At 35.5% G+C, this 15595-nt stretch overlaps 1 protein-coding gene across 4 annotated transcripts in view; it reads right to left on the bottom strand.

The window, feature by feature from the left end:
- sez6l (seizure related 6 homolog (mouse)-like) overlaps nt 1–15595 on the bottom strand; it is a 40322-nt gene that overhangs the window by 4311 nt on the left and 20416 nt on the right. For all 4 annotated transcript variants that reach the window (XM_026274377.1, XM_026274375.1, XM_026274376.1 and 1 more), the window contains 9 exons: nt 8278–8709; nt 6722–6861; nt 4687–4882; nt 3959–4144; nt 2781–2952; nt 2530–2699; nt 1587–1781; nt 945–1083; nt 546–742 (listed from right to left, as the gene is read on the bottom strand). In XM_026274377.1, coding sequence (XP_026130162.1) covers nt 546–742; nt 945–1083; nt 1587–1781; nt 2530–2699; nt 2781–2952; nt 3959–4144; nt 4687–4882; nt 6722–6861; nt 8278–8709 — 1827 coding nt within the window. The remainder of the gene's footprint in view (nt 1–545; nt 743–944; nt 1084–1586; nt 1782–2529; nt 2700–2780; nt 2953–3958; nt 4145–4686; nt 4883–6721; nt 6862–8277; nt 8710–15595) is intronic.

Below are 15595 nucleotides of genomic sequence, written 5' to 3'. Positions count from 1 at the left end.
ATATTAGATAGAAAACGTAAACCTAAACTTGAATGGAATAAAAAAAAAAAAACTTAAATATAACATGTTTAAATTGAAATACTAAAATTACTAAAACTGATAGATACTCCAGCTTAAACTTAATTAAAAGAGCTCTAACTTCCGACTGGATGTGATTCCGATCGGTCTCCATTGGAACCTTAGTTCTTTTTTATTTTTTGTAATTTTTTTTTACATTTTAATAGGTTTAATATTAGATTATCAGCTCGCAATATACACTAACTTGACTGGAAACACTGGAGACCGGAAATGCAAAGCATTATTCCAGTTAAGAGTCAGACATGACTTCCACGTTCAGGAAAAACGTCTATATGATGTTTATGGGCAGGTTAATATGAAGTATTTCAGTGTTCTCAAAGACATCTTGCTTATTATGCAAACAAAACTCTTCAGTTCCAGACAATCAGGTTTCGAGAACACTCTTGCCATTTCTGTGTGCAATATGCATGAGACTTTGTCTAATTTATGCGTTTTAACTGGGTTGCAATTAGCTCGAGTGTCCTTACCCATGTAGTTGATGATGAAACCCTCTCCTTTCCCAAACACCAGACCGGCTGGGTCTGAGTGGAAGGTGACGGTGAGGTCAGGGGTCGAGGAGGACATCTTAAACGGGCTGGTTCCCCCAACAAACTGCCCTAATATACGTGTCGTGACCTCATCTCCATCCAAAATGGTTAGCATATCACTGTCGCTCAGATTCAAGCTAATGAGAGAGAGAGAAAGAGACAGTGGGCGAGAGGTGAGGGGTTTGTGTAGGAGGAAATGAGAAAATGAACGAGTCATTCAGGCGGTTGGGTGAGTCATCGCATCCAGCAGGTCTGTGGGCTTCGTCTGATTCCAGCAAAGCAGCCAAAGCAGCAGACTTTGCAGTTGTTTTCAGAACAGAATGTTCCAGAAGGACTTACAGCTGCACGTCCAGAAGGACGCGTTTGTCCTCGCCGACGTGAATCCTCCAGCTGCAGTCCTCGCCCTCCCCGTACCATTCGGGCCAGTTTGGGGACAGGATAACGCCGCTGGGGCCGGACAGGTCACCGCCACAGAGAGCTGCAGAGAGGACACACAGACACGGGTCGCATTGATTTCAATCGTTTTCATACTGTTTTGTGCCCTGTGCGCTTGGTTGTGAAACTCCAGTATTAATTTTGATATTAATTGCATGTGACACCCAAGCGTTAACAAGCATGTGTAACACAACATGTTGGGGTTGACCAGCGTTACGTTCAGCTGTTATCTGTTACGACCGAATGCCGGTCACGGAAAATCTCATTTATCCCCGTTAAAGATGAATTACAAAGAAGGTTAAGTACAGGGCAACAACTAAAAGTGATGTGAATTTTCATCAGCTTAACAAGAAAGATGAATTTTTTAAAGGCTTAGATCAAAGGCTGCTTTTGAATATTAACACACCATTAACATTCAATGCAATTACCATCGCATAATTAGAAAAAAAACCGTTTTAATTAGCTTCAAATCTGCCGGTCCCATGACATTTAGCAAAGGATAAATGTTGTCTGGCAGTGATGTGTGTTGTGAAGCATTTAGTCTACCTTTGCAGAGGGGCTCCGTGTCGTTCCAGTAGGGGTCTCGTGTGTTGATGCACTCGATGACGGGCGGCCCCTGCTCCAGCGAGTGCCCGGGGTCACAGGTGAACTGCACCACCGTCCCCACGCCGTAAGTCGGGTCAGTCGTGCTAAAGTTTCCATTTTGGATGTACGGCTCGTAGCAGTGGCCCTTCTCGAATGCTGAATGTGAACAAGTAGAACCAGCTCTGTTAGGCATGAAGATTTATTTAATTGGCAGATGCTTTTATCCGAAACGACTTACAGTTGAGGAATACAAGTGATTCATCATAAGACGGCAATAAACACAGGAAGTGCCAGTTCTACAAGTTTTCAGTGAACGTTCAAAATAGTAAAAGCTAGGACAGGAAGGGATTAAGAGATAATGCGAGCATAGAGAATTGATCTATTCAATTTTTTGGATGATGTAGTTAGCTAAAGTAACGAATGAAATCCAGAGAAACATATTAGTATGTATGGTGTCTACTACAACTGGCAGGTCTTTCTCCAGCTTTTTTTAAACATTCAGGTCGTGATGTTACATGCTTTCTTATCACTTCTTGATTGTATTTATTTATTTATGACAACAAAAAAAATCTTAATAGCTGATGAAAGTGGTGATGCATAAAGTACTGAAATATTTACTACTATTAACTTTTTGTCTCTCAAAATACGGGAGACAAACTGCCCAATTCTATATATGTAAAATTATGCATATTTACAAAAATTAAGTCATTTTCCCTAAACCATTAAACATGTTTATGTTTTATATATTTATAAACACAAATTTTATTAATAACAGAAATGAACTGTATTTAATTGTTTAAAATTTTAAGCAATTTAAACACAGTTTTCCTTTCCTTCACCATGCTGTTTTAATATTTTATTTATCAGAGGTATTAATGTCCAAATACAGTGTGATGTGGCCTACCTTCATAGCGTATATTGAATCCAGTGTTGTGACTGTTGGGTTGGTCTGTTATAAACTGGACCCGAACAGCCGGACCTTCACTGATCACTCCTTCAAATGGGATGGGACCGCCACGGCCTGAATCAAACAGGACCACCGAACCTGCATCGAGGCCACTCCATAAGACCAGCCTGAATCATGGGAAAAGGCCTGAGTCTTTTTTATTTTACATATAAAAAGCATGCATTGATTTAGATGACACATGCATTAACCTGTCTGTCGGGCCTAACACCATTCTCTCCAAATGCAGGTGCAGCCTCTGGCCGCTAGGAGCCTCCAGGGACCAGGAGCAGCTGCGGTCCAGGGTGCTGTTAGGGCCCGAATGGGGAGAAGGGGACAGCACCCGGCCAACCGTGGCGTTTTTTACGACCCCTCCACACAAAGCTTGGAGAGAACATAATGGAAAATGTGTCACTAACAATAAGGTTTATGATTCACTATTTTAAATAAATTATAACGAAAGAAAAAAATATTTAATAACATATAAAATGTAATTTTCAAAATAATAAAAAAAGCATTATTGATGTAATTATTATTTTACATTATATATATATATATATATATATATATATATGTATATATATATATATATACACACACACGATAATAATAGAAATGTATTATTTAATGATCAATATTTTTATTGTTATATTAACATTATTTTAACATATGTATATATAGAAAGTCTCTAAATTAAGAGAACATAATATAAAATGTGTTATTATTATATAATGAATTATTATTATTTAAATTATCATGTTTTATTATATTTTAAATACCATATATAAATATATATATATATATATATATATATATATATATATATATATGTGTGTGTGTGTGTGTGTGTGTGTGTGTGTGTGTGTGTGTGTGTGTGTGTGTGTGTGTGTGTCTCTGTTTATTATTTATATTTGTATTTATTAATAGATAAACAGTTTATTATAAAGAATTATATATATGCCTAAACTACCAGTCAAAAGTTTGGGATTGGTCAAATTTTTGAATGTCTTTAAAATAACTGTTTTCTATGTGAAAATATTGTAAACTGTGATTCATTTCGGTGATGTAAGCTAAATTATTAGCTTCATTACTTCAGTCTTCAGTCACATGATCCTTCAGAAATCATTCTAATATGCTGATTTGCTGCACAATTATTATCAGTGGTGAAAACAGTTGTGGTCTTACATATTTTTGTGAAAACCAAGATACATTCGATTTTTCAGGATTCTTTGATGAATAGAAAGATTTATTTGAAAAAAATATTTTGTAACATTCTAAATATCTTTCCAGCCATTATATAAACACACACACACACACACACACACATATACGCAAACACACACACACACACATATACAGATCACTTGCTTTCCTGCTCTCAGTATGTCACCTCTGCAGCTTGGCTCATGTTGGCTCCACACGGGCAGCGAGGCATTGAGGCACGTGAGCGTGGCGTCCCCCTGCAGGTGGTATCCCATGTGACACTGGAAATGGGCCGTGCCTCCAGGATGCAGATCTTTTACTGACACCTCCCCAAAATGAGGCCGTCGAGGTAGGGCACAACTCAGGCGAAAAACTGGACAAGAAAGAGTACGTGATCATCCTTCAAAAACTCTCCTTTTACGACATCTGAATAAATAATGATAGATCTTTTGGGGTGAACTACTCCTTTAATCATTTATGAATAAAATGAATGCTAATGCCACTCGAGGACGCTGATTGAAACAAATTGCACACAAGACGGCACAAGAAAGCCTTGTGAAATGAGCCCTGGAGTGAAACTACAAGTACATTAGCCGGTTAATGGACACGGCAGAAGCTATCAAGTTTGATAAGCGAGCAAATTAACCAAATGGAGAATTTTTCAATTAAAAGTTTGGAGGCAAAGTCTGGCCGGTGTCTAAAAAGTTCAACAAGAGCCCCAGAAAGTGCTGAGACATCCTGATGAGGAGTGTTTTTAATATTTACACAAGCACCTGAGGGACTCATTGCTTTAATATTACATAAACATCAGAGTTTTATGTAAAATAGTAATTATCTCTATAAAACCACAGTAAGAGGCAAGGTCCAAAGATGCAGTGTTTAATGCACAAGTGGCTTGTTTTGTAAAAGACTCACTTTGATAATGCAGCTGAAACGTGCCGACTCCTCCCTCTGGAGACGAGCGGTAGAACACAGATAGTGTGTTGGTCGGACTGCGGATCACCTGACCTTCCACCAGAAGCGTCTGATTGGCCAGCACGAGCAGGGCCCCGCCTTCATCCAGCCCTCTGATTGACAGCTGCTCGCCTTCTGACAGGTTGACACTTTTGACCTACGACGAAGGAATGCCAATCACGTTAGCAGGAAACACTAGTAAGAAACACACAGTACACCGTGAACAGTAAAGCATTCACGCTAACATTCTGATCATTTTCATTTGAGAACACAGAGGAAAAAAAGAAAAAGATAAAAAAGACATGGTATCTGCTAATCATAGCCTTGTACCTCCATGGATGAGGTCTCAAAATATAGAGACCATAACATTGAATACAACAACATGTATAACAATTAAAGCTAACAATTTCTTAAATAATATGAAACATACATATTTATATGTGTGTGTGTGCGTGTACCTTTTATTTTTTGTATTGATTATTATATATGAACTTATTACATTTATTATAATTATATACCAAATATTTTATATAATACTGAATTGTTTATATACTGATATTAATACATCAATTATAATAAATAAAAACGTATTACTGTAAATTTGTAATATGTGCATAACTATTATAAATGTAATCATGATCATAATATTTGATCATTATATTTATTATAATTATATATCTAATATTTTATTTAATATTGTTATATATACACTAATATAATTTGAAATACTGAATGCGTAAATATAAATAATAATGATAAAATACAGTACATTTTTAATAGAAATAGAAAAAAATCTATGATAATAAATATACACCCCCCTTTTTTTAAAATGCATTTAGCAGACACTTTTATCCAAAGCAACTTACAGTGCATTCAAACTACACATTTTTTTTATCAGTATATATTGAAAACATATTTAATATGATGCTCATATATAGTGTCATAATTTTGATTAGTATCAATGTTAGACACTTTTATTCTGAAAATATCAAAGGTTTCAAAGGCCAAAGGTTTTAAATAGTTTTGTTTTCTTCACACCATATTGAAAAAGTCATTCCTTCACATATATATTTTTCATATGGTTCATTTAAACCATTATGTCATTAGTGTTACATTTTCATAGAAAAATAAATGTTGATGCACTAAACATTTTTTCCCCTCTTAAATAATTGTGAACATCAGCCGGAAAATGCATTAAGTAAATAGATTGCATTTTTATTTCATGTTGACTTTAAAGCATATCACAGCCAGCATGGATTATCCGTATCACATCCGATCCCATGAGGATAGAGTGTGTGTGTATACATACCAAATTAACCGGAAGAGTTTTAATCCCTTGAGACTGAATATTAAACACACGCGTGTACACACACACACACGCACACACACCGACACTCAGCAGGCCTTTGGCTGTGGATTAAAGAGGTAATTAGAGATTATGTCACAGGCGTGAATCATCCGCAGAGGGACAGCGGACGTGGACACGGGATTACAGCCGGCTGCATGCGGGGCACTGCGGCAGTACAGCTCTGACAAACCCCCGTTTCTCTCATTAACATCTGCTCTCTGGGAACACACTGCTGCCGGCCCCAAACGCTCAACTCCAGTAATTAGATCCGTGCAATTACACCACGTGCCACTAGAGGGCACCTTCAACCGGACACATGGGTTGTTAAGCGCAGTCACCTGTATCCGAGGGTGTCCAAAATAAATTGCTAGGTACAAGAGAAATAGGATTGCATTGCAGAAAAAAAAAAGCTTGTTAGGCAGCAGATTGCATTTCCAGATAACTCCCTCGGGGCCACATGCTGTGGTCGGTGTTCTGCAGCTGCTTATTTGTTGGATTACACAGTCTATTAGCATGTCATTTAAAGAGATCCATGCATTAACAGGTGCCCATTCAGTCAAGAGTATCCAGCACAGTGTGTCATTTCATTTGGAGGTGAAGGGAATATGATTAATGGAAGCAATACTCAAAGCTCATATTAAAAGGTACCTGTAGCTCCACACCGTAGCCTGTGTAGACGGTCACTGTGTAAGTGCACTGCAGGAACGCTCCTTCAGGGAGGGGAGGATCATCTGAAGAATCGATGTAGCCCTCTGGGTCGGTGAAATTGACCCTGCAGTTTGTTATAGCTGGAGGAAAATACCAGACAGACGACATTAAAAACCCTAGCATTCGTCTGAGAATGTCTACGGAGGGGATTTGAGAGGGAAAACAACAGTGAGGAAGAACATCTAGATTGTGTAGCTATAGCCCTGCTGGAAATGCTTGCTTGCCCCAGCTCCATTTTTTTGAGTTTGTTAATATTTTTCTGTAGAAAGATAAACATGGATAGTGATAAAACTCAAAATATGAAATGCCATGGGGGTATATTTAATGAGTAATCCACTTTTTTGTAGAGGAGTGTCAAAATGGATTCTGAGTCAAATTAAAGGGGGAAAAAATCATTTTAGAAATTATCATTATACATGTTTATTTTTCCTCCGAATTTCAAAAAAGAAAAAGAATTTGATCAAAGATGTGAGCCGAGGACCTGTGGTTGAGTTGACATGGAATGACCCCGCTCTGATTTCCATGCTGGTTCAGGACAGTTTATGTGGGTTAGTTCCAGTTTGGCATGGATCTTGCATAAGCGATCAAAACTTGTGTGAACTGCTCAATAAGCATGGTTTCATAGTGAGGCTAGATGAGGACACCAAGATCAAAATCATCGCTTCTAGGGGAAATTGTTGCAAACTGCTCTTTTACATCTATTTATGCTAAGTGCATGCTAAATTAATAAAGTAAATGAAGCTAGATGCTGTTTTCAAAAAGTGTAAATTGCAATGAATATTTTGTTTACACTAATGTAACCCGTGACAGAAGCTATGAATGCAAAATGTCATAGTAATTAATAGATTATTAAAAAAACAGACAAAATGCTCTAGGATTAGTATTATTAATATTTTAGTATTATTTTCACACTATTATAGTATTTATTAATATTTAAAATTAACTATTCAAAAATAACTTCTATAATAACCAATATTTTATATTTTCAGTATTCATTTAACATTTTGTTTGAATTTATTCATTTTTTTAATATGTTTTTTCATTTTTATTCAGTTTTGGTTTTTAATATTTCTATTTATCTTTATTTTTATTTCAGTTTCCATTCTAGTAATTTTAGAACTTCAGCTTATTTTATTTCAGTTTGTTGCCAAGGAAATATTTCTAATTTCCATTGAAGTCTTTCATCTAATATTTATATATTCTTTTATTTCATAATTTTTTCAATGAACAAAAATATTTTAATTGTTTTAATAAGCAATCACGACATTGCGTTACTAAAAAAACCTCGAGTGACCATATAAGTTTTTTTTATGCTCATTTTGGATATTTTATTCACATCATTGGGTTTCCACTTGGTGTTTTTTTAACACAATATCAGAACATTTGTGAAAAACAGTAACAAAGCACTCAAAAGTCATTCACTTTCAGCGAGAGCTAGTGAGGTCAGCACTGTGTAAATGCACAGCAGCACAGGGATCATCTATTCGTCTTCTTACCTGAGGTGAAAGCCCCAGGCACTGTTTCAGCGCTCACAGTGGAGCCCGGAGGTCTGGGATGTGGGGTCGGAGCATCGGTGTCCCAGCTCGGTGTTGCAACGGCCTCCGGGGGTTCGGTGGGGAGCTCGTAGGCTGGAGGTAAAGAGGGGCGGCCAGTGGCACTGTGTGCAGGGAGCATCTTTCTCAGGAGGGGCTGGTCGGGGGACAGGGCCTCTGCTCCGGCCCCCAGCCCCTTCCCTAACATGGGCACCAGATGAGAGGGTAAACCGCTGGGAAGAGTCACACCCTTCTGAGCCAGAAGATGATCCTTACGGGACAGGACTGACTCTATGAAGTCCTGCCCCATGGATGCAACTCCTCTGGGGGTTTCTTTAGGGGCTGGGACCTGCATCACTGGAGCGAGGCTGGGTGGAGGGGTCACACCGGACTCATCTGGAGGAACGAGGAAGAGTTTGAGAACAACTAAACAAGTTTCTTCCTGCAAAGTTACCAGAGTTACTTGTTTTTTCATGGGCTGCAATGTAAAGCAAATGGACACTTGCATTTATGTTTCTTAAATTTTGAGAAAAAGACCCAGTAACTAGCCAGAGATTTCAACAGTGACTCAGATATGCCAAGATAGGTCTGTAAACAGATGTTATGATCTTAAGTCAAACATTTCTCATCAAATTTCTGCTATGCACAATCATTTTTTATAGCTTATTATATTTCTCTTAAAGGTACTCTACATAATTCTGACCTCTCTATCTCCATCTGTTGCTGAAACAGGACATTTCTAGCTGAATCAAACTTGACAGCTCTGAATGAAAATCGATAATGTCTGCACGGTGGAAAACAAAACATGGTTTTGAATGCCAATTTCTTCTATACTGGCTCAATAATTCATTGCCAACAACAGATTTAATAAAGGAAAAAACTAAAACTCTGCAGCAGGGTCATAACAACATTTTTTAAAAACTGATAATTGAAGTTAAAAATATGTTTTAAATATAATATGGTAAATTGAAAATTATTACATAGTCACCATGGCAATATTTGTCATTTTTGTTTAGTTTAAGTTGAAGCACTTTCTATGTGGAAATAAATAAAAATTGAAAGGTAAAATAAAACAAAACTGAAATAAATATAAATTATATATTTAAACAATTATATTATATAATTATATTTACAAAAATTACAAAATCACATTACAAAAAAATTATGAAAATATAAAAGTATTAATAAAATATTAATAAAACCATTATAGTATACAAATAATCCTAAAGTAACACTGAGTCATAGAGTACCTTGTCATTTTCCTAATTTTCACTGCCTTCAACACAAAAAAATTGACATTTTATTTGAAACTAAATATTTTTTGTGCATTTATTTTTTAATTTGTTTCATTTAATTTAAATTACTATATTATCATGTAATAAATAAGTATTCATAAAAATATATACTACAGTTAATTTGCAACAAATAATAATGAACATGATAAAACTACAATGTAACTTTGTAATCACACAGATAACCCTTAAGACTTTTGAGAAGAAGAAAAAAGTATTTCTGAAGGAGTGAGTGGAATGTGAGATTAATTCCCATGAGCTGTGAAAACCAACATCTCAGCTATACATTTCCATGTGCAAAGGCTATTGCCAAACACGCATGATTTGTGATATGGTGGTTATGGTAAAGCGCAGGCTGCCAGTCCTACATTCATTCAGGGCAGATGTCAGCTGTATCACTGATGAGCAGTCGATGTAAAAGAGGTGGGAGCTCCAGCTCGGGGGAATCTAGTTTTCACAGCACTAGTGTGGGTCTGTGCAGGTGAGTAGAACACTGCCAGAACTGCCGGTTATTATAACTCTCTCTCTCTCTCTCTGCACAGCCGATTCAGGTTTGCAGACAGTCAGTCCTTCACGGGGAGGATGGACTGGAACGCAAATGAAGTGTGTCGGAGAAACCAGTCGGTAAGAAATGCACAAACACGCCGTCTCCAACATGAGCTAATGTGTGGAGCTACACCTCCTGCTCGCCAACCCAAACCTGAACTCATTCTCAAGCCCACTGAAACACCGCAACCTCTCGTTTTCTGCCAAAACGGTGTCAATGAGCCAGTTAGACAGTTAAAGTGACATCAAACTGTTATGCTTATGCTTTGTGTGAATGGACCATTTTCTGCACTATATACACCCCAATATACAGTAAGGGTCCAAAAGTGTGAGACTACATTGTAAAGATGATTTTTTTAAACTCAGAAATAAACAGAAGAGCAAAAATTTTTGGAACACTAAAAAGACATAAAATGAAGAAATATTTAAGATTCCACACTGTTAGTATATATATATATATATATATATATATATATATATATATATATATATATATATATATATATATATATAAATAAAACTATTATGACATTATAATAAAAAAGAATAAAAATAAGATTTTTATTTTTATATTTCTCTCTCTCTCTCTCTCTCTCTATATATATATATATGTATATAAAACAGATTAATATTTTATTATTATTAATGTTATTTAAAATATAATAATTATTATTCATATTAAAAAATATATGTATTATTTTATCACGACTTAATATTATTTTATATAATAATATAATATATATTAGTGCGGTCAATAAAAAAAACTAATCTCGATTTTTAACACCTAACATTAATTTATATTCATAAATATATTTTTTACTCTGAATCTCTAAATGAATGTAGAAAGAACAAAGAAAGTATATTTAAAAGGTTTGTTTAATAGCATCTTTTTAGTACTATGAATGAAATTACAATACTGATTCTGATGCCTATTAAATGGATACATTCCCAAAATTTGATGATAAAATTTGTAAATATAACAAGTAAACATTACAGTCAAATTAAAAGCCATTATTTTTTACCATTTAATAAGCCCAAACTCTTATAAAACACACACACACACACACACACACACATATATATATATATAATTTTTTTATTTTTTATTTAGGTGTAAATATAAATATCTTCATGGAACATGATCTTTACTTAATATCCTAATGATTTTTGTCATAAAAGAAAAATAGATAATTTGGACCCATACAATGTATTTTTGGCTGTTGCTATTGTACCTAAGACAGCTTTTTCATCAAACTAATTTAGATGCATACGTCTTCTGATCTCTGTTGGCTTTTTCACTACAGCAGCCGTTCCTCAAGGTGAAAAAAAGAGGAAGTGGCTGATCAATGAAATTACACCGGCGAAAAAAGCTATTACCTTCTGCGAGTGATAGAGTGTTGTTCAGGGATGTAGTCTGAGCAATAAAACATGTAATGAATGTGAGTACAAGAGGAAAGCACCCACTTCGTCCTCTAGTGAAAGTTAATTGTACAGCACACATGCACTTCTGCTCAATATAAGCAATCCTGAATTTATTAGTCACCATTAGAGATTCAAACGAGAAGCTAGTTGACTACTGGATGTATAACACTAGACAAAAGATAGCTTCAACAGAAAATGTCTGAAAAATATAGTTCTCAAAAAATTCTCAAATCTAGGAGAACATTTCAGGACACACTGTTCAGGTGAAAAACAGACAAAAATGAGAGTGCTACTGACATCCAGTAAGAAGGCAGATTTCTGAGAGCAGTCTGAGATCTCTTCTGAGACAAACAAGATTGCGAGGAACAGTCTCAGGTTCAGCAAAGCCTTCTTTTAATCTTCTAATCTCATCGCCGTCTAGAAGAAACAATTGAAGTATCAAAGAGATGTGTATTCATGCACGATCACTAAAACATCTGGGCGAGGCAAAATTGGATTTGACAATACATTCACTGCGATTCAGTATCAAAGCAACAACACTTCATCCATTCTGGTTAGATCTGCGGCTAGAGCTTCTAATCACTGTTTGTGAGCGCTGTGTTATCTCTGACATTCATTTAATCTATAGAGGGACAAAGAGTTGCAATTTCGCACTATTGTTCACTGGATCTTTTTCACCGTGTAGAATTGCTGTTTGACATTTATTTATAGCAAGTGGGTCAGAGAAAGCCAACACATCTGACTCTGAAACCCCAGCACCACTAAACACTACAGGGTTGGAGTTGGTTAACAGGAGCCATTATCCATAATGTCATAATGAATGTCAAATGAACTATAGTTATATATTTCACCAGTCAGTAATTGCAAGCAGACACAATACAAGCTTGTCAACAATAAAACTGCCTTTCTGCTGTGTGCAACCTCCGGATTCAACATAGCTGCAAACCTTGTAAATCTGACCTCGCATAAAAAATAAAAAAAAAGATCAACTAATCAATTAAAAACAATAAAAATATGATATTTAATTTAGCAACTAATAATGTAGAATTTATGATGAAATCATAATGTATTCAATCATTTTTATTTATATTTTATGTGTATACACATTCAAATTTTTTATTAAAATTATATAAATTACTACAATTATCTATCTATCTATCTATCTATCTATCTATCTATCTATCTATCTATCTATCTATCTATCTATCTATCTATCTATCTATCGAATTTATCTAATTCTATCGAATTTCATCACATTTTCCATTATCAGTTGCTAAATCGAATATCGCAATGGAGTGTAGCATTAAATTACATATACACAAATAATGATATATAATTTAATGATATAATAATTATATATTATTTGTTTTTTATATTTATAATTTAGATAATTTTATATATTTTTTATAAAATAATTGTTAAAAATTAAGATTTACAAAATATTAATCATCATAATTTATCTAAATGATAATCTACAATGCTACACCAACTTTAATAAGCAGAAATGACTGGTGTTGTTTTCCCCGCTGCTCTGAATGACAGATTTCTCATGTCAAGTAGACACATTAACGGCTGTCCAACCGGAGCGAGAGAAGCGTTCTGCAGCAGTGTCAGTGCGGTTGAGCTGGTCCTGTAAACCCCATACGTTCACATGAGATAATGAGCCACAAACATCACAGCAATTACTAAGAGCACAGAGTCCAACACTGCTGCTGATGGAGAAATGAATCCTGCTCTAGCTGTCATCAACTTAAACCTCTCTGTCTCTCTCTCCTCCCTGCCTCAGTCTTTTCTTTATCTTGTTTCCTCGACTCGGCTTCTTTCCGTCGCTCCGCACTCTGCTTATTCTGTCGGATTATGACTCAGACAGCTTTCCTGACAGTGACGGCGGAAACAGAAGAAATGCCATTCAATAAATGGCCAGCGCTGAGACAAATGCAGGAGGGGTGGAAAAAAAATAACGGTGGCAGCTCAGCCATGCGAGAAATATTAATGTCTGAAACCAGTCTGAACTTCTAAAGGGGGTTTCTTCTTTCTTATTTCCAAACTAACTGAAATGAAATAAGTTGAACTTGAAGTAAAATTGCTTAAAAATGTAAAATAACATAAAAAAAATACATTTAAGCTTAATAAAAACACAATAAAAATTAAAACAAAAAAAGAGGTTAATTTGGAAATATTAATAAATACTATATATAGTATACAAATAACAGCATTTATCAAAATACCATAGTATTTCACCATGATATATGTTCTTTTCACACAGTACCATACCATGGTATAATAAATCTATAATCTTGTGCAACACATGTGCATCAATCTAAATAATCTATAAGGGTTTTGTGAAATATGACAGCAATGGTTAAAAACAGCCAGTGTTCCTCACGCTGAAGCCCTGTTCCAGGCCTTTCGTCTGTTGAAATCCAGGAATATAATTCCTCTCAGCAGCATCCTTTGACATTCAGACAGGGGCGAAAGAGGGCCAATCACGCGACACAATGCAGCGCTTGACAAGAGGAAGATCCCGACCAATCTGGATCAGCAAGAACCCCGAGATCCTGTCAGCTGTGTACAAATGCTTGATGGTTCCTATCCCGCCTCTCTTTGTGTGTCTGGATCAAATCCAAAAGCTGTTCGGAGCGAATATGCCAAAATCAAAATAGAGGCATTCAGTTGTCATAATTGCAGCCTAGAGAGCAGTTGGAGGATTTTCAGTTAGACGCTGTTGCCTCAACAACCTGGAGAGATTTACCAAGCGTTCAGAGTTTATTTACCTCCACCAGACAGTTACGTCTTTATCAGGATGCTGCTAAAAGCCAGCAGAGATAGAGAGCAACAGCAGAGCTCCAGAAGTCAAAATCCTATTCATTTTCCTTACAGAAAAACTTTTAGCAATAACATATAATCCGATAAAGACAGGCCTACCGTGAGCTCTGAGGTTAAGCTTCTGTAGAAGCCTAAATTCTAAAGAATTCAAACTTTTTTAAATCAAGTTTATTAGCAGAATTTACAATGGTCCACCAAAGAAGTCGCTGTTACCATGGAAACAAAAACAATTGCAGCAATAGATATATTTCAAACTTATAAATTTGAGTATTTTGCAATAAAGCAAAAACATATTTAATTATATTTCTTGTACAGTATATAAACTCTATTTAGGCTAGCTATTAAACTATTGCTAATGTTCAAAAGATTGGGACCCTTTTTAAAAAAGAAATTAATATTTTTATTAAGCAAAAAATTCATTTAACTGATCAAAAGTGGCATTTACAGTGTTAGAAAAGATTTATGTGCCAAATAAATGCTGTTCTTTCGAATGTTCCACTTTTTTTGTACCATAAATTAGTCAATTGGGGTGAGCTTCATGGGATGAGTTGATTTCCTTTTAATTTAATAAAAAAAATAAAATAAAAAAAACTAAACAGCTGCACAATTAACTAACCATCAGGAGTCCAATTTAAGTGTATTTAAATATAATCTAAATTTTCAAAGCAATGCATAAGGATATGCATATGGAATATACTGCCTGCCACAATTAACAATTAACAATTTACAGATTTTTAAATACTATCAGCATGATATACAGATAGATGTACTATGAACATACTATACAGATGGATTATGTATTAAGTATATGTAAACTGTAAGCAGAAACATAACTTATACTAGTGCAATGGACAGTAAAATAGTGAGAATAGTGAGAAATATTCCAGTGTGCAAACTGATTATTCAGTATTCTGGATGAACATATAGTAGTGCAAGTAATAACAAGTGAACGGTTTTGTTTGTTTGTTTCTGAGTACTTATTTGAAATCCCTAAGGTGAAAATTAATAGGAAAAAATACTTCCGGAACCCAAGAAAGTGGGCGGTCATAGTACAAGAAAAGGCATTTAAATAAGCTCTGAATGTCTTGGTTTGACCGAACCGATAAACCCGCTCTCACAGAGCTTCCCACACACTTCCACATCTCCCCCGTCTACACGGCATCCCATTATCACTGTTTAGTGCTGTGACTGCGTGC

This window comes from Carassius auratus, chromosome 10 (assembly GCF_003368295.1).
Source record: "Carassius auratus strain Wakin chromosome 10, ASM336829v1, whole genome shotgun sequence".
Taxonomy (NCBI): domain Eukaryota; kingdom Metazoa; phylum Chordata; class Actinopteri; order Cypriniformes; family Cyprinidae; genus Carassius; species Carassius auratus.
Note: the sequence above shows the minus strand (reverse complement) of the source record. Positions and strands in the feature narration are given on the sequence as shown.